The sequence below is a fragment of the Ctenocephalides felis genome, unplaced genomic scaffold (genome assembly GCF_003426905.1).
Source record: "Ctenocephalides felis isolate EL2017-DRISC unplaced genomic scaffold, ASM342690v1 CF-g0.4_SCAFFOLD_03571, whole genome shotgun sequence".
Classification (NCBI taxonomy): Eukaryota; Metazoa; Arthropoda; class Insecta; order Siphonaptera; family Pulicidae; genus Ctenocephalides; species Ctenocephalides felis.
In genome coordinates this window covers 10,710,727-10,730,322 of record NW_020539725.1, presented here as the reverse complement: position 1 = coordinate 10,730,322, position 19,596 = coordinate 10,710,727, and the positions used below count along the sequence as shown (strand labels likewise).

Sequence of the window (19,596 nt, the reverse complement as noted above, 5' to 3'; positions counted from 1 at the left end):
CATTAAAATTTGGAATAATAAGAGGCTTCAATTTTAGGACTTGCAAATATGCACTATAATTAACATAATTACGGATAATTTTTTGAATGTGTTTGTGAGATATCGCAATGTTTAGATTTAATCAAAAGCAAAAACTTTATTTTCCAAATAAAGTTTATTTTAATATTTGCACCTATTTAATCGTGAACATCAGCAAATTGTTGGTGTACTTAAAACATATCTAAATCGAATGCCATTCCATTGATTGGGTGTCGGGGTATGATGAGAAAGAAAAGATTGATTTGGTTTTATATGATAGGGGAAGGCGGAGCACAAGGGTCCATTTTAACTTTGAGCAATAATTTGTGAAAACCAATCATATCACAACAAAAAATTATTTTACACATATCATGCAAACAACTATCAGACTATGTTCAGTAAATCTCTCATTTATCTCATCTCAATTGCAGAAATATGATTTTTTTGATATTTTTCAATCTGCCACTTGATCTTTTTTACCCTATATGCGGAGTAAAATGGAACACCCAAGGGGCAAAAAGATCCACAATTTTATTTTTATTTTTAAAATTGTTTTATAGAATAATAGCTATATAATTAAATCAATGTTATGGAGTTTAATTATAAACATAAACAACAAAATTAAAAATAATAATCCTATCATGTATTTTTAAAGTAATTCATAAATCTTGCTCTGGTAGTCATGACTGTTTAATTTATTATAATCAGACTCGTCGTTTCTTAAAATACAATAATATTAGATAAGATTCTGTTTAAAATATATATTTGATAGGCACATTCTTTATAAATATCACACCGGATACTATAATTTCTTATAGATCTTTATCAGAAGAATTCATCATCAGAGTTGGAATTACTATTAGTTTAATTTATATCTTGTATAATTACTTTTTTAACTTTTTTTACATTTTTATTTACCAGTAAGTTATTCTTGAGGTTATATAAAAAACTATTGAATATGACTTAAAAATAAAAATACATTTTAGAGAATAACCATTAATCACATGAGCGATTTCTGTGGATTTTTGGATCCCACTAGCCTTTGTGATACGTGGTGATATTTAAAATTACCCCGTCCTCCCCCACACATCACGTGTATTTTTAGTATCTAAAAAATGGTAGAACGGTAAAATTTTTGTTTTTCCTTTTTAAATTTTTGATCTTTTTAAAAATTGAGGTAAAAAATAAATACACGTGATTTCTTACTAATCCCTTCTTCTTGGTGATATTTTGTCAATCTCCCTCCCTCTTTAAGGCTCACGTTCACAATTAAATAACGTATACTATATATTACAAATTATATTCAGGTATTATAAACTAAATAGACTTGGTTTAGAACAAGAAGGCTAACTACGAAACAAATTGTTTCGTTCTTAAAAATTTGACAATGTGGCCGTTTATTTTCGAATGGCGAGGTCGCCAGATTTAAAGCGATGATTGATTACACATAATTTTTCCTTTACTTGAAAATAGTATCGTTCAAAAAATCCACCATTTACTTGTTTTTAATATGATGGTGATGGACCTTTTTACCCTGAACCTTTAAACCCTGCTCTATTCTACTTGCCAAAATATTTTGGCCCACTTGTAAATTAGTGCAATTGATTAACTCTTGGATATATTAAACACAAAAACCTTTCACCACCTAAATTTTTGCTTCGTATTTTGAAAATTCAATAATGCAAAACATATATTTTTCAAATGTGTAACAAATTAAATAACACATATGCGCACCTAGTAATAGCCAGTGCGTAGATATACAATGTTACTATATATAGCAGTTGAACTTGATCCCAATTAAAAATAATTGTATAAGGTATTGACTCAATTTTTGAATAACAGAAGACTAATTATAACTGAGACATTGACATTTATATTTTCAGGGTTTTTATAAATGAATTTCAAGCACGTATTTTTGATAAATTCTTAGGGTTAAGTTGTTCGTGATTTTTTTTTTTAAATCATAGTTCATATGATATATTTTGATTGATGAATTTCAATAAACGCATAAAGCATTTATATATTATTATTTATATATATTTACGCATTATACTTCTTGACATCAACTTATATATGAATTAACACTATAGCTACAGTTTTGTTGCACATACCTGGAAAATATAGTTTCTAGTAAGCAATAATTCTGTTTGCTGTTCGTCTTTGTCAACCAGCAGATTAATTTTTCTTTAAAAATGGTAATATCATTTCTAATATCGAAATCAATACATATTTAAATGTATCAAAACCAAATAGTTTTCAGTGCTTGTGTTGATATAGATTTCTGAAATAGAAAATTCATAATTCAATCTCTATTTATGAAGCATCATTATCCATACCATACTATTATAAGTTCATTGAAGTCTACTAAATTCTAGAAAGACGTACTGTTATATTCATGAGATTATGTTTAATTCAATGCTAGTCAATTCCCAAATCATTAATTTTGAGCTAGTAATTTATATCAATGCTGCATGATACCAGGCGAGTAGTGATCGAAATTGGAACTCATCTTGCCTATAAAAATATTTTCTCTCTAATTGGACTTTATTATACATTAAAAGTGGAATGTAATTATAAATAGAACTATTATTGAAATAAATAGTTAAATGCTCAGCTTGAAATCTACATTTCAAGAATATAATCCAATTTTTTCATAGTTGTCCTTCAAAAACTGTTTTCTATTTTACAAAACCACCAATAAATAGATATGAGTGATCTGAAAGGTATGATAACATACCTTTTAAAGCCATTATGGTCTAGTAAATATAGTTTTTAGTTTGATTGATCCTACTTGGTCAACCAGCGTATATAATTGTATGCAATTTTAGTATGAACTAGTCTAGTAGAGTGCTTGGCATCGTGCCTTAAGGTAAATTGTTGGAACTTCCCCTACCGTAATCAAAAATCTTGGTACGGAACCCAAAACTTCACGCAATATGTGTACACATTATTAAAATCTCTAGAAAATGATCAAATCTGATAATTTGATGTACATATGTCCAATAAACTTTTTTGACCGACCAATAATTTTTAAATTATTTTCATTGAGAGTCTATAACCGCTGGACCTGCCTTCCCAAAAATTCAATCAATTCTTCATCTTGTCAATACAAGTAAAATGTTTTCTGAATTATTAAACGCTTCGTTCTCTTAAAAACTGAGTTACCGTTTTGGCACTTTTTGCCCCGTATCTTTGAAACGGCTAGACCTGCCTTCGCCAAAAACTAATCAGCACGTCTTCTTATCAATGCAAAAAGATGTTTTTTTAATTACTCAAATCGGTTGATTGATATTCCCGAAATTGTCGACGAAAATTTGTATTCGCACACACACACATACGCATACACACACATACGCACACACATACATCCATTTTTTCTAAGGTATGCCAAAATGTTCAGAAATCCTTGAAACGTAAAGATATATCAAAATTTTGATTTTCGATTTTTTTTGCGATTACTATAACTCACCCTACGGGAAGTTAAAAAACAATTTTTGAGTAAATCATTAGCAATTTACTTCATATTTATGGAACTTTTACAAGTAAAGTGTATAAAATATTTGTTTTTCTTTCGATTAATTTTTAATTTTTGACCTTTCTCTCTGACTTTTAACATTTCTTCAGTATTTCATCATACTTCTGCTGCTCTTCGTGACTCTGCTGGTTGGAGGAGCTCTGGCCTACGTGTACCGTGAGAAAGCCGAAGCAGCTGTGGAGCAGGAAATGGTGTCGGCCCTTCGTCTCTATGGCAACCGTCGCGAGTACACCAGGGCATGGGACGAAACGCAGCAGAACTTACGATGCTGCGGTGTCACCAGCTGGAGGGACTGGAAAGATAGGATACCAGTTAGCTGTTGCAGGGAGGCGTTTGCTGGACAGGTAGTAATCTGATTGATTTAGATAAAAATATGCAAGAACTTCGTCGGCGATTCTATGTTTTACTCTGTTTGAGAATTGACATTTGCGTTTAACATTTAATACTATGAATTATATCTCACATAACTAAGTTTACAGATACAAACAATATACCGCTTTTCTTTCCTTTTCCTGTAGCAGTTCTTTTAAAAAAAGGCTCTGATATTTTTAATAATCTAAAGAGCGTATTTAAAGATACGAAAGTGTAATATTTTTTTTATATTCCATTTACTTATTATTATTTTACATTTACTTTAGTTTTAATTTATTTTCAAATTGTTTAATTTTATTTAAATTTTTTTCATTCATTCTTTGCTCTATGGATTCATTGTTAATTTTTCTACATGTTTTAAATGTAGAAATATGTAAACTCAGTGTTTTGAAAGAAAAGTAAGATGATCATATTTTGGGAAGCTTTGGTCCAAATAACTTAAATATGATTCGAAATAATAAAAAACAGTTATTTCTAAATGACTTTTTTAATCCGTATTACTGACTGACATTAATCGATTATATCTTATATTTTTTGATTTGGTCATAAAATTCTGTTAAATTTTCTCAAAATTAACTTAGTAAAAATTGCACTGGCGTTATAGGGAGTCAGAATGTTGGTTTTCATAATTTTTGCTAATTTTCCTGAAATTTAAAATGGAAGTTCAAAGGCCGTTCAAGTATTACGTAAGCACTAATGGGCGGCACAGGAGTCTCGATGATGATTACGTCATAGGTAGTATTTTAATTTTTTTTTACCGAATGGCAACCTTACATTGTCTTTGCCAGTACCAAAAATTTAAAATAAATTTGTTATGTTCGTAAGATTATAATAATTTTGTTACTCTATGTTGAATAACATATCAGTAAAATCTCTACATCCTAAATCTATTTTCTTATTTTTAAAATTATAATTATAACCTAATAATTACAATATTTAAAAAAACAATACATTAATTGCAAAATGTTTACGTAGCATGGGGGTAGGGGGTAAGAGCTTTGCTTACTTTTGCTGACAAGGAGGATGGGGTGGGGGGTAAATAATTGCAATAAATCTGCTTACGTAATACTTGAACGATCCCAAAATTATTATTGTGAGAAACAATTTTAACCCGCCGTCGAAATTTTGCATTTGACAATTTTATTATTTATAACTTACCATTGTTTCATAGAAGCATATTCGTTGTTTTTATCACTTTACTTTTCGAAAACCCATGACAATCCGGGACAAACGATCTAAATCCGGGAGAAATGTTGCTTTTAGAAAAACCCGGGACACAAGGTGGTAATCCTGGACTGTCCCGGCCAAACCAGAACGAAAGTAAATTAACGTTTTTATATAATATTGAATTTCTAAAGTTTTAGATTCATTTTAAGTAGGGCTAACATCAAATTATCTTTATTTCCATATTTTCTGACTTGAGTATAGCATTTATTATAGTCATTCCTACTGAAATAACGTTTGAATAAAATAATACCTATTCGATTTAATACTGAAAAATGAAAATTAATTAGCGTTAGTCCTATGAACCTGACATAAAACTATGATTTAATGAAATATATTAAATTTTGTTGAAAATTATATACGGTAATAATACATTTAGAACATTTAATACTTGCTTGGTCCAAATCTAGTTGTTGATCATCTATCTATCAGTTGTTTTAACCATGAATTTGAATAAAATGGATAACTAATAAATTTGAATAACTATTGGAATATATGTTATTTAAAGTGACATTCGTATGATTCTGTACATGATATGTAAAATCTCAATACATGAAATTTTAACGGCTTTAAAGTTTGTGCAAGTGTTATTCATGGACTGGAAAGTTTACTGAACATTAAACTGTGGAATACCAAGAGAAGAAATTCAATATATGGGCGCAGTGGATTATTGCGGTATTCTCCAAACTCTCACAAGATTTTACACTTATGAATGTTTTTTTTATAAAATCAGTTTTTGATAAATCAGTACCTTACTATCATAAGCCAAGTTAAATTTTATAATACACTAAAGCGTATATATGCGGCGTTTTTATAGCAATCTTCTTCTAAATTAAAATACTTAAGTTGATACAAAGAAAATTTATGCCATGTTTGTTATTTATATTTTCACTTATAATTCTCTTGATTTATATCGCATGAAAATCAATAGATTTAAAAAAGTGAAGAAATTAAATTGCAGATTCTTGAATTAACCTTAGCGGGCACGTCAATCATATTATAAGATTAATTGAAGATATGTATCATATACTACATCATTTTTTATATAAGAATTCAGTCCAAATATTCCCAGAAAGAATAACATTTTTCATTCAGGTACAAATACAAGTTGGTACAGGACCAAATAATCGTAGCAGTGTTGCTAAAATTAAGTTGTGGCAAAGCTAATTTACATCATTTATGTTGTTATTTAAAGCAATATTAAAAATATTTGTTATAATTTTTAAACATTCTATTAACACACTATTGCAAATTGTGATAATAATGATTATGATATGGATGCTTAACTTTAGTGTATCTTTGCTTTCTCAGAAATTTGAACATGAATGAGAAAAGTAAATATATATCTTCCGAGCAAACAATATTCTTAAGACATCTTCACATTCTCGACATGAAGCTTACCATAAAAAATAAATGTATTAATTGCGTAATATTACCTTTGAAAAATTATACCCACGTAATTATTGTCATAAAAATTATATAAATTGTTGAAACAAAGGAATCGTTGTTGAAGGCGTAAAACTTATTTGCCGGTTTGTTATTGAGTCAATAAAACCAAGAACCAAGCCTTAAATTTTAGTATAAAATGACAAAAAAAATCTGTTTTCTATCTCTATATTATTTAATATGACAATTAAAGAACAATATCAGGTATTGTATCGTTTTTCATAACCATGAATCCATATAATTTTGCATATTCTAGGTGGAATTTTCTATAGAAACTTGATGATATTATTTTCACGGAGCCATTTTGGGTTTGACGTTATTTTTAATGACAAATAGAGTTAATTATAATAAAACAATATTTTGGATATTTACCAAATAATAATGCAAACCATGAAATTAAATTTATATTTTTAAAATTTATGTATTGCCTGAAAAATATTTGCGAACAGATAAAATGCGTTTACTGCAAACAAGCATATTATAAATCTATATTATAGAAGTGGACGTATTTTCCAAGAAATTCATATACTGTATGTCTTGCAGAACTTGTTTTATAAATTAAACACTATTTTAATTCAATTCAATTTATTTGCGGAATAATTGTAACGGAGTACGGAAATCACAAATGATATCAATTTACTGATAAAAGGTACTATCGACCTGAACAGTTATAATCCAAAAATTTTTCTATTGAATGCTAGTTACTGCTGGTACTGATAATACTGCAGCAGCAGTGTTGACTAGTGTGAACAAAAATAATGGTGTTACCATATACAATTCTTTCCATACTCCCACTCGATGCACAATTGCATCCAAAATTAAATAAACTTAAAGTTAAATCTAGTAGATAATATCTCAAGTCACATACAAAATAAATATAAATTTCTTAATAGCAACTACAAAACTTAAAGTAATTAACTTAGCTACATTCAAAAAATCATACATTTTTTCTAATACAAAATACAATTAAATTAGTTCACATTCAAGAAATAACACAAGATACAAATATTTGTTATTTACAATATTAATCATTAATTGGCAAAGGCACTAATTTATGAATAGGTCTTGTGTAGGTTCCATTTGAGGTTTTAACTTCTGCCACTCGAACTTTACCATCACGACCATAATTTAAATTAACAATTCTAGCCAAGCACCATCTTAATGGGGGAAGATTATCCTCCTTAATCAAAACTATCGAGTTTAATTTCAAATTTGGCTGATTATCTGACCATTTATTTCGTTTTTGCAAATAAGATAAATAATCCTTTGACCATAAAGTCCAAAATTTATCTCGCATGGCAGTTAATTGCTTATACACCGTTAATGAATTTAATTTATCAAAATTTACGTTTGGTTCTGGGATTGTAGTTAAAAAATCTCCAATCAAAAAATGACTAGGCGATAAGTACTGAAAACTAGAAACATCATCTGTTATTGCCATAAGAGGACGTGAATTAAGAATTGCTTCCACCTGTAATAGTACTGTTAAATATTCCTCATAAGTTAAACAGGAGGAGCCTATTATCCTTCGAAGGTGATATTTCATAATTTTAATACTTCCTTCCCACAATCCACCAAAATGTGGGGAATGAGAAGGAATAAACTTCCAAGTTATGCCCATTGTCGCAGCTTGGTTAATTATATCTGCCTTGAAGGATTGTTTACTAAAAAGATTCCGTAGCTCTTGCAACTCATGATTAGCGCCTATAAAATTCGTTCCGTTGTCGCTATTTATTACCGAACATAGACCTCTACGAGAAACGAATCTCTTTAAAACACAAATAAATGATTCTGCTGTGAGGCTAGTTGTAATATCTAAATGAACAGCTTTAGTCACCATGCAAACAAACAAAACAATATAAGCCTTAATTCTTGGTGCTTTCCTTAATCGACTCGATCTTATCGTCAGCGGTCCTGCGTAATCAACCCCAACGTTAAAAAAAGGGCGTTGAAATTTAACTCTATCAATGGCTAAACTTCCCATTAATTGAGAGGCAGTAACAGCTTTAATTTTTGCACATTTTACACATGAGTGTATTATCGCTTTTAGCTCTCTTCGCGCGTTCAAGGGCCAATATTTTCGACGAATATTGGCTAAAACCGTTTGCGTGCCCGCATGCATCAACCTTTCATGCTCTTGTTTCAATAAGAGTCTTGTAACATAATGTTTTTTGGGCAGAATTATTGGGTGCTTTTGTTCATAAGAAACATCAGCATTTTCTATCCTACCACCCACTCTCAAAAAACCTGACTTATCTAAGAAAGGATGAAGCGATTTCAATTCCGCCATCAATTTAAGATTAGGAGTATGTTTACTATCTTGCAGATTTTTTATTACTTTTGTGAAGGTTTCTAACTGAACCAATTTTAAAATTACCTTCAACGCATTATCTAATTCTGGGACCGATAACGTATTATGCTCACCACGAACTATCGAATTTTTAATATAAGGGTTCATTCTCAAGCAGTAAGCTAGTACTCTAGACATTTTTCTTAGCGAAGAGAATCGCTGACAGAACGTATCAAGAAAAGAACTGCTGTTTTCTTTAACTAATAGAACTCTTTGTTCGAGTAGAACAGCGTCTAAAGAAGGATCAACATTTGGCCACCTATCAGTATCCTCAGACAACCAACTTGGGCCATTCCACCATAGCTCACAAGTTTTTAATTGATCTGCGGATAAGCCTCGTGAAATTAGATCTGCTGGGTTGAAATCAGAAGGCACATGTCTCCAGATTGTGCCGGGAGTAATGTCAGTAATTTCTCCTACTCTATTGCTCACAAAAATATGCCATCTATTTGGATCGCCAGCGATCCATGACAAGACAATGTTCGAGTCACTCCAAAGTAAAACCTTTTCAAAATTTATATCAATGTTATCAATCACCCTTCTGAACAACCTAGCCAATAATAATGCAGCACACAATTCCAACCTCGCCAAAGTTATCGGTTTTAAAGGTGCAACTTTTGATTTCGCACACAGTAGTTTCACACTCGTAGTTTTATCTTCATATGTGGTTTTAACATAAAAGCATGCTCCATAAGCATATGAAGACGCATCAGCAAAACCATGAAGTTGAATACTTATAACACGTTTGTGATGAAAAACGCAACGATCAATAACTAAGTGTGATAATGTCCCTAACTTTGTAGCAAACTTGAACCACTTATTTTCAACGTTTGCAGAAACACTTTCATCCCAATCTTTCTTATCTTTCCAAAGTTCTTGTAAAATCAGTTTTCCTTGTATAACGACAGGTGCGATCAATCCTAAAGGATCAAAAATTTGTGATATCACAGATAAAATAACTCGCTTTGTACAATTATTAAATTTAAAAGTGGGAACTGAAATAAGAAAGTGATCCTGTTTTGGATTCCATAATAAGTCTAAGGTGTTAATAGAATTTTTATCGTCAGTGAAGATAGGGTTATTAAATTCTCTCAATTGCAAAGGAATATCATTTAAAAAACTTGGAATATTTGAAGCCCATTTATGTAAGCAAAAACCGCCTAATTCTAATAACTTGATTAATTCAATTTTAGTACGCTGTAAATGTTCTATACTATTAGCACCAGTAATTATGTCGTCGACATAAATGTCCTCTAAAAGTACATGTGAAGCAATCGGGAATGTGGCTTTTTCTTCAAAGGCTAAATGATTCAAACATCTTATCGCAAGATATGGAGCTGAAGCCGTTCCGTAAGTTACAGTTGTAAGCCTGTAACATCTTATTTCTTCCGAAGGAGAGTCCCTCCAAAGAATCCTTTGATACTCCTGATCGGCTCTTTTAATATTTATTTGTCTAAACATTTTAATTAAATCAGCTATGAAAACAAAAGGCTTCGATCTGAATCTTAGCAAAATGCAAAATAAATCCTTCTGTAATTTTGGACCAGTTAGAAGGATGTCGTTAAGAGACTTTCCCGACGAAGTTTTAGTCGATGCGTCAAAAACAACGCGTATTTTATTAGAATCTGAATTTTTAAAAACAGCATGATGTGGCATATAATAATGATTATGACTGGTAAAAGAATCAAAGGTATCTAAAGTGTCTGATTTTGGAATATCTGTTTGAACGGCGTGCCCCATAGAAATATATTCATGAATAAACTCACAATATAGTTTATATAAATTGGGATTCTTGTGAAATCGCTTTTCTAAATAAAGAAATCTTTTAAGTGCAACATCATATGAATGACCTAATTGTCCTTTATAATCTGGGGTAAAGGGCAAGGCAACTTCAAACCTATTATTAATTCTAGAAACACTAGATAGAAACTGCTCTTCACAAATTTTATTTAAACCATAAAGGCGCATATTTGTCTCAGGTATTTCTTCCAAATTCCAGAATTTAACTAAATTCTCATTTAATTTAAAATTAGAATGTGTTATCAAACCTACATATTCCTTAGACCTTTCAACACTATTGTAATTGCCCGAAACAATCCATCCAAACTTAGAGTTACGTAAAATCGGGTGATAACTTCCTAACCTAATAGACCCCTGTTGTAGAATGTCGAAGAAGAGTTCAGCTCCTATCAACATATCTATAGGGCTTGAAATATAAAAATGAGGATCCGCTAATTTAATGTGTGAGGGAATATTCCAATCGTTTATATTAATATCAGCGGACGGCAAATTACTAGTTATTGATTTTAAAACAACAAAATCTAAGGTTCTAGAAAACGTAGAAGCATTTGAAAATATTTTTATAGTAGCTGTTTTATTACTAAATAACGAATGTCCATGTAAAACACTTAAAGAATTTGATACTGTATTTAGAGTGCAATTTAACCGGTCGGCAAGTGACTCCGAAATAATATTTATTTGACTACCGCTATCTAATAATGCCCGTACATTGAATGATCTACCAAATGAATCATAAACCCTTACAATGGCAGTAGATAACAAGGTTTGAATGTTATTTTTACAATTAGCTAACAAAATCGTCGGTGGCTTATCAGAAGGCTTATCTACTTGGTGACTAATCTGATCACTTTGTGCACTGTGTAGCAAAGTATTATGCAATTCGGATTTGCATACCCTACATGAACCCGTATACTTGCAACTTGATAAGGCATGAAAACCATCCAAACATTTCTCACAACAATTATTTTTATTTGCAAATTTCTTGCGTTCTTGGACAGACAATTTTTTGAATGCGTCACAATTAAATAATGGGTGATTTCGTTTGCAAAATGGACAAATTCGCTTGGATTTTTGTTTACTAATGAAATTAACGGGTTTTGAATTAAATTTTGATTTACTACTAGAAGGTTCTGATCTAAAAGTCGCCTCCAAGGCTGAAATACGTGATGTTAAAAATTCAAAAAATTGTTCTAAAGTAGGCAAATCTGTATTCCTATGTAAATTCCATGCCAAGCAGGTTTTATCGTCCAACTTTTTTGTGAATAAAAATATAAAGACTAAGTCCCAATACTTAGCGTCATCATAGACTGATTTAAGTGATAGCACCTGTTGTCGAGCAGTATTTAAAAATGAATTTAAATGTTCAAACGTATCTCTAGTTAAATTCGGTAAATTAAATAATGATGACAAATGTGCATTAATAATGAAAAGTTTATTATCATAATGCTGTGTCAATGAATTCCAAGCTATGGCATAGTTTTGGTTTGTCATGGTTAAATTCGCTATCAATTTAGACGGGCCAGAAGACAATGAACCTTTTAGATAATACAACTTTTCTACATCTGTTAAATTTGTGTTGTTATGTATTAATGAAATGAAAATATCTTTGAACTCAACCCATGAATTATATTCGCCATTGAACCTCGGCAATACTATGTCAGGTAATTTAACCTGCGGATTATTGGGTTTTATTATATTATCAATAGCTTGTTTGTTATCAACGGTGTTATCTTGGACTAATTCGTCAATCCTAGTCAATAAATCTAAATGTTTCTCACAATATTTGCGAAATTCTACTGAGTACTTTTTGGGCTCGAGCAATTCCAATTCAACATATATTTCCTCGATCCGATGAAACATTTCTAGTAATTTCTGTTTGCGTATATTTAAACCGGCAATATTATCGCCTTTAAAGCTAGTAACATATTTAAATATAATGTCAAACGTAATTTCTATCTGTGACCTCTGTTGCAACAATGTACTTAAGTCGGCCATTTTGATTGAAATTAAATTATTACTTCAAATTAAATTTATAAACTAATAACAATCAGTCTAAAGAATGGAAAATATGAAAACAACTTTGAAAAAAAATAATATAATATTGTTAGGTAAGGCCACACGAGTATAAACTTCAGACCTTAAGCTAACTATAATGGATGTCGGTCGCGTAAAATGGCGTCAAACAACAATGAAACCTACAAGCCTACGACCTTTACAACTCAAAATTTATAACTATAATAAGCAATTACAATACAATGAAATAATTATAATATTCACTGTAGGTAATGTCAAATAAATAAATGTCAATAGATATCACTTCTACAAGGTCACCTCATGAATTCTTCTAAGTAATTCCTTTGGGACACGTGTTAGACTTTCCACAGCTCCTTATCTCCGCATATGTAACTAGTAGACTCGCGACACTTCCTGAACCCCAAGTTCACTCAGGCCACGTGGATGATGTCCACAGTAATTCGGCAGCAAATTGCACGTGTCAGCATTCAGCAAACTGCAGCAAATTGCACGTGCACGTATTGCACAAAATTGACGTAGTGCACAAATTTTAGAATAAAATGTATATTCTGCAGCTCAAGATCTAGCCAAGATCCGGCTCGAAGGACCAAAATTTTATGGACGTATTTTCCAAGAAATTCATATACTGTATGTCTTGCAGAACTTGTTTTATAAATTAAACACTATTTTAATTCAATTCAATTTATTTGCCGAATAATTGTAACGGAGTACGGAAATCACAAATGATATCAATTTACTGATAAAAGGTACTATCGACCTGAACAGTTATAATCCAAAAATTTTTCTATTGAATGCTAGTTACTGCTGGTACTGATAATACTGCAGCAGCAGTGTTGACTAGTGTGAACAAAAATAATGGTGTTACCATATACAATTCTTTCCATACTCCCACTCGATGCACAATTGCATCCAAAATTAAATAAACTTAAAGTTAAATCTAGTAGATAATATCTCAAGTCACATACAAAATAAATATAAATTTCTTAATAGCAACTACAAAACTTAAAGTAATTAACTTAGCTACATTCAAAAAATCATACATTTTTTCTAATACAAAATACAATTAAATTAGTTCACATTCAAGAAATAACACAAGATACAAATATTTGTTATTTACAATATTAATCATTAATTGGCAAAGGCACTAATTTATGAATAGGTCTTGTGTAGGTTCCATTTGAGGTTTTAACTTCTGCCACTCGAACTTTACCATCACGACCATAATTTAAATTAACAATTCTAGCCAAGCACCATCTTAATGGGGGAAGATTATCCTCCTTAATCAAAACTATCGAGTTTAATTTCAAATTTGGCTGATTATCTGACCATTTATTTCGTTTTTGCAAATAAGATAAATAATCCTTTGACCATAAAGTCCAAAATTTATCTCGCATGGCAGTTAATTGCTTATACACCGTTAATGAATTTAATTTATCAAAATTTACGTTTGGTTCTGGGATTGTAGTTAAAAAATCTCCAATCAAAAAATGACTAGGCGATAAGTACTGAAAACTAGAAACATCATCTGTTATTGCCATAAGAGGACGTGAATTAAGAATTGCTTCCACCTGTAATAGTACTGTTAAATATTCCTCATAAGTTAAACAGGAGGAGCCTATTATCCTTCGAAGGTGATATTTCATAATTTTAATACTTCCTTCCCACAATCCACCAAAATGTGGGGAATGAGAAGGAATAAACTTCCAAGTTATGCCCGTTGTCGCAGCTTGGTTAATTATATCTGCCTTGAAGGATTGTTTACTAAAAAGATTCCGTAGCTCTTGCAACTCATGATTAGCGCCTATAAAATTCGTTCCGTTGTCGCTATTTATTACCGAACATAGACCTCTACGAGAAACGAATCTCTTTAAAACACAAATAAATGATTCTGCTGTGAGGCTAGTTGTAATATCTAAATGAACAGCTTTAGTCACCATGCAAACAAACAAAACAATATAAGCCTTAATTCTTGGTGCTTTCCTTAATCGACTCGATCTTATCGTCAGCGGTCCTGCGTAATCAACCCCAACGTTAAAAAAGGGCGTTGAAATTTAACTCTATCAATGGCTAAACTTCCCATTAATTGAGAGGCAGTAACAGCTTTAATTTTTGCACATTTTACACATGAGTGTATTATCGCTTTTAGCTCTCTTCGCGCGTTCAAGGGCCAATATTTTCGACGAATATTGGCTAAAACCGTTTGCGTGCCCGCATGCATCAACCTTTCATGCTCTTGTTTCAATAAGAGTCTTGTAACATAATGTTTTTTGGGCAGAATTATTGGGTGCTTTTGTTCATAAGAAACATCAGCATTTTCTATCCTACCACCCACTCTCAAAAAACCTGACTTATCTAAGAAAGGATGAAGCGATTTCAATTCCGCCATCAATTTAAGATTAGGAGTATGTTTACTATCTTGCAGATTTTTTATTACTTTTGTGAAGGTTTCTAACTGAACCAATTTTAAAATTACCTTCAACGCATTATCTAATTCTGGGACCGATAACGTATTATGCTCACCACGAACTATCGAATTTTTAATATAAGGGTTCATTCTCAAGCAGTAAGCTAGTACTCTAGACATTTTTCTTAGCGAAGAGAATCGCTGACAGAACGTATCAAGAAAAGAACTGCTGTTTTCTTTAACTAATAGAACTCTTTGTTCGAGTAGAACAGCGTCTAAAGAAGGATCAACATTTGGCCACCTATCAGTATCCTCAGACAACCAACTTGGGCCATTCCACCATAGCTCACAAGTTTTTAATTGATCTGCGGATAAGCCTCGTGAAATTAGATCTGCTGGGTTGAAATCAGAAGGCACATGTCTCCAGATTGTGCCGGGAGTAATGTCAGTAATTTCTCCTACTCTATTGCTCACAAAAATATGCCATCTATTTGGATCGCCAGCGATCCATGACAAGACAATGTTCGAGTCACTCCAAAGTAAAACCTTTTCAAAATTTATATCAATGTTATCAATCACCCTTCTGAACAACCTAGCCAATAATAATGCAGCACACAATTCCAACCTCGCCAAAGTTATCGGTTTTAAAGGTGCAACTTTTGATTTCGCACACAGTAGTTTCACACTCGTAGTTTTATCTTCATATGTGGTTTTAACATAAAAGCATGCTCCATAAGCATATGAAGACGCATCAGCAAAACCATGAAGTTGAATACTTATAACACGTTTGTGATGAAAAACGCAACGATCAATAACTAAGTGTGATAATGTCCCTAACTTTGTAGCAAACTTGAACCACTTATTTTCAACGTTTGCAGAAACACTTTCATCCCAATCTTTCTTATCTTTCCAAAGTTCTTGTAAAATCAGTTTTCCTTGTATAACGACAGGTGCGATCAATCCTAAAGGATCAAAAATTTGTGATATCACAGATAAAATAACTCGCTTTGTACAATTATTAAATTTAAAAGTGGGAACTGAAATAAGAAAGTGATCCTGTTTTGGATTCCATAATAAGTCTAAGGTGTTAATAGAATTTTTATCGTCAGTGAAGATAGGGTTATTAAATTCTCTCAATTGCAAAGGAATATCATTTAAAAAACTTGGAATATTTGAAGCCCATTTATGTAAGCAAAAACCGCCTAATTCTAATAACTTGATTAATTCAATTTTAGTACGCTGTAAATGTTCTATACTATTAGCACCAGTAATTATGTCGTCGACATAAATGTCCTCTAAAAGTACATGTGAAGCAATCGGGAATGTGGCTTTTTCTTCAAAGGCTAAATGATTCAAACATCTTATCGCAAGATATGGAGCTGAAGCCGTTCCGTAAGTTACAGTTGTAAGCCTGTAACATCTTATTTCTTCCGAAGGAGAGTCCCTCCAAAGAATCCTTTGATACTCCTGATCGGCTCTTTTAATATTTATTTGTCTAAACATTTTAATTAAATCAGCTATGAAAACAAAAGGCTTCGATCTGAATCTTAGCAAAATGCAAAATAAATCCTTCTGTAATTTTGGACCAGTTAGAAGGATGTCGTTAAGAGACTTTCCCGACGAAGTTTTAGTCGATGCGTCAAAAACAACGCGTATTTTATTAGAATCTGAATTTTTAAAAACAGCATGATGTGGCATATAATAATGATTATGACTGGTAAAAGAATCAAAGGTATCTAAAGTGTCTGATTTTGGAATATCTGTTTGAACGGCGTGCCCCATAGAAATATATTCATGAATAAACTCACAATATAGTTTATATAAATTGGGATTCTTGTGAAATCGCTTTTCTAAATAAAGAAATCTTTTAAGTGCAACATCATATGAATGACCTAATTGTCCTTTATAATCTGGGGTAAAGGGCAAGGCAACTTCAAACCTATTATTAATTCTAGAAACACTAGATAGAAACTGCTCTTCACAAATTTTATTTAAACCATAAAGGCGCATATTTGTCTCAGGTATTTCTTCCAAATTCCAGAATTTAACTAAATTCTCATTTAATTTAAAATTAGAATGTGTTATCAAACCTACATATTCCTTAGACCTTTCAACACTATTGTAATTGCCCGAAACAATCCATCCAAACTTAGAGTTACGTAAAATCGGGTGATAACTTCCTAACCTAATAGACCCCTGTTGTAGAATGTCGAAGAAGAGTTCAGCTCCTATCAACATATCTATAGGGCTTGAAATATAAAAATGAGGATCCGCTAATTTAATGTGTGAGGGAATATTCCAATCGTTTATATTAATATCAGCGGACGGCAAATTACTAGTTATTGATTTTAAAACAACAAAATCTAAGGTTCTAGAAAACGTAGAAGCATTTGAAAATATTTTTATAGTAGCTGTTTTATTACTAAATAACGAATGTCCATGTAAAACACTTAAAGAATTTGATACTGTATTTAGAGTGCAATTTAACCGGTCGGCAAGTGACTCCGAAATAATATTTATTTGACTACCGCTATCTAATAATGCCCGTACATTGAATGATCTACCAAATGAATCATAAACCCTTACAATGGCAGTAGATAACAAGGTTTGAATGTTATTTTTACAATTAGCTAACAAAATCGTCGGTGGCTTATCAGAAGGCTTATCTACTTGGTGACTAATCTGATCACTTTGTGCACTGTGTAGCAAAGTATTATGCAATTCGGATTTGCATACCCTACATGAACCCGTATACTTGCAACTTGATAAGGCATGAAAACCATCCAAACATTTCTCACAACAATTATTTTTATTTGCAAATTTCTTGCGTTCTTGGACAGACAATTTTTTGAATGCGTCACAATTAAATAATGGGTGATTTCGTTTGCAAAATGGACAAATTCGCTTGGATTTTTGTTTACTAATGAAATTAACGGGTTTTGAATTAAATTTTGATTTACTACTAGAAGGTTCTGATCTAAAAGTCGCCTCCAAGGCTGAAATACGTGATGTTAAAAATTCAAAAAATTGTTCTAAAGTAGGCAAATCTGTATTCCTATGTAAATTCCATGCCAAGCAGGTTTTATCGTCCAACTTTTTTGTGAATAAAAATATAAAGACTAAGTCCCAATACTTAGCGTCATCATAGACTGATTTAAGTGATAGCACCTGTTGTCGAGCAGTATTTAAAAATGAATTTAAATGTTCAAACGTATCTCTAGTTAAATTCGGTAAATTAAATAATGATGACAAATGTGCATTAATAATGAAAAGTTTATTATCATAATGCTGTGTCAATGAATTCCAAGCTATGGCATAGTTTTGGTTTGTCATGGTTAAATTCGCTATCAATTTAGACGGGCCAGAAGACAATGAACCTTTTAGATAATACAACTTTTCTACATCTGTTAAATTTGTGTTGTTATGTATTAATGAAATGAAAATATCTTTGAACTCAACCCATGAATTATATTCGCCATTGAACCTCGGCAATACTATGTCAGGTAATTTAACCTGCGGATTATTGGGTTTTATTATATTATCAATAGCTTGTTTGTTATCAACGGTGTTATCTTGGACTAATTCGTCAATCCTAGTCAATAAATCTAAATGTTTCTCACAATATTTGCGAATTCTACTGAGTACTTTTTGGGCTCGAGCAATTCCAATTCAACATATATTTCCTCGATCCGATGAAACATTTCTAGTAATTTCTGTTTGCGTATATTTAAACCGGCAATATTATCGCCTTTAAAGCTAGTAACATATTTAAATATAATGTCAAACGTAATTTCTATCTGTGACCTCTGTTGCAACAATGTACTTAAGTCGGCCATTTTGATTGAAATTAAATTATTACTTCAAATTAAATTTATAAACTAATAACAATCAGTCTAAAGAATGGAAAATATGAAAACAACTTTGAAAAAAAATAATATAATATTGTTAGGTAAGGCCACACGAGTATAAACTTCAGACCTTAAGCTAACTATAATGGATGTCGGTCGCGTAAAATGGCGTCAAACAACAATGAAACCTACAAGCCTACGACCTTTACAACTCAAAATTTATAACTATAATAAGCAATTACAATACAATGAAATAATTATAATATTCACTGTAGGTAATGTCAAATAAATAAATGTCAATAGATATCACTTCTACAAGGTCACCTCATGAATTCTTCTAAGTAATTCCTTTGGGACACGTGTTAGACTTTCCACAGCTCCTTATCTCCGCATATGTAACTAGTAGACTCGCGACACTTCCTGAACCCCAAGTTCACTCAGGCCACGTGGATGATGTCCACAGTAATTCGGCAGCAAATTGCACGTGTCAGCATTCAGCAAACTGCAGCAAATTGCACGTGCACGTATTGCACAAAATTGACGTAGTGCACAAATTTTAGAATAA

At 31.6% G+C, this 19,596-nt stretch overlaps 1 protein-coding gene across 2 annotated transcripts in view; it reads left to right on the top strand.

Moving 5' to 3' along the window:
* The window catches only part of LOC113384952 (CD151 antigen), a 91,417-nt gene that overhangs the window by 18,398 nt on the left and 53,423 nt on the right, over positions 1 to 19,596 (top strand). For both annotated transcript variants that reach the window (XM_026622732.1, XM_026622731.1), the window contains exon 4: positions 3,643 to 3,897. In XM_026622732.1, the coding sequence (XP_026478517.1) occupies positions 3,643 to 3,897 (255 nt within the window). The remainder of the gene's footprint in view (positions 1 to 3,642; positions 3,898 to 19,596) is intronic.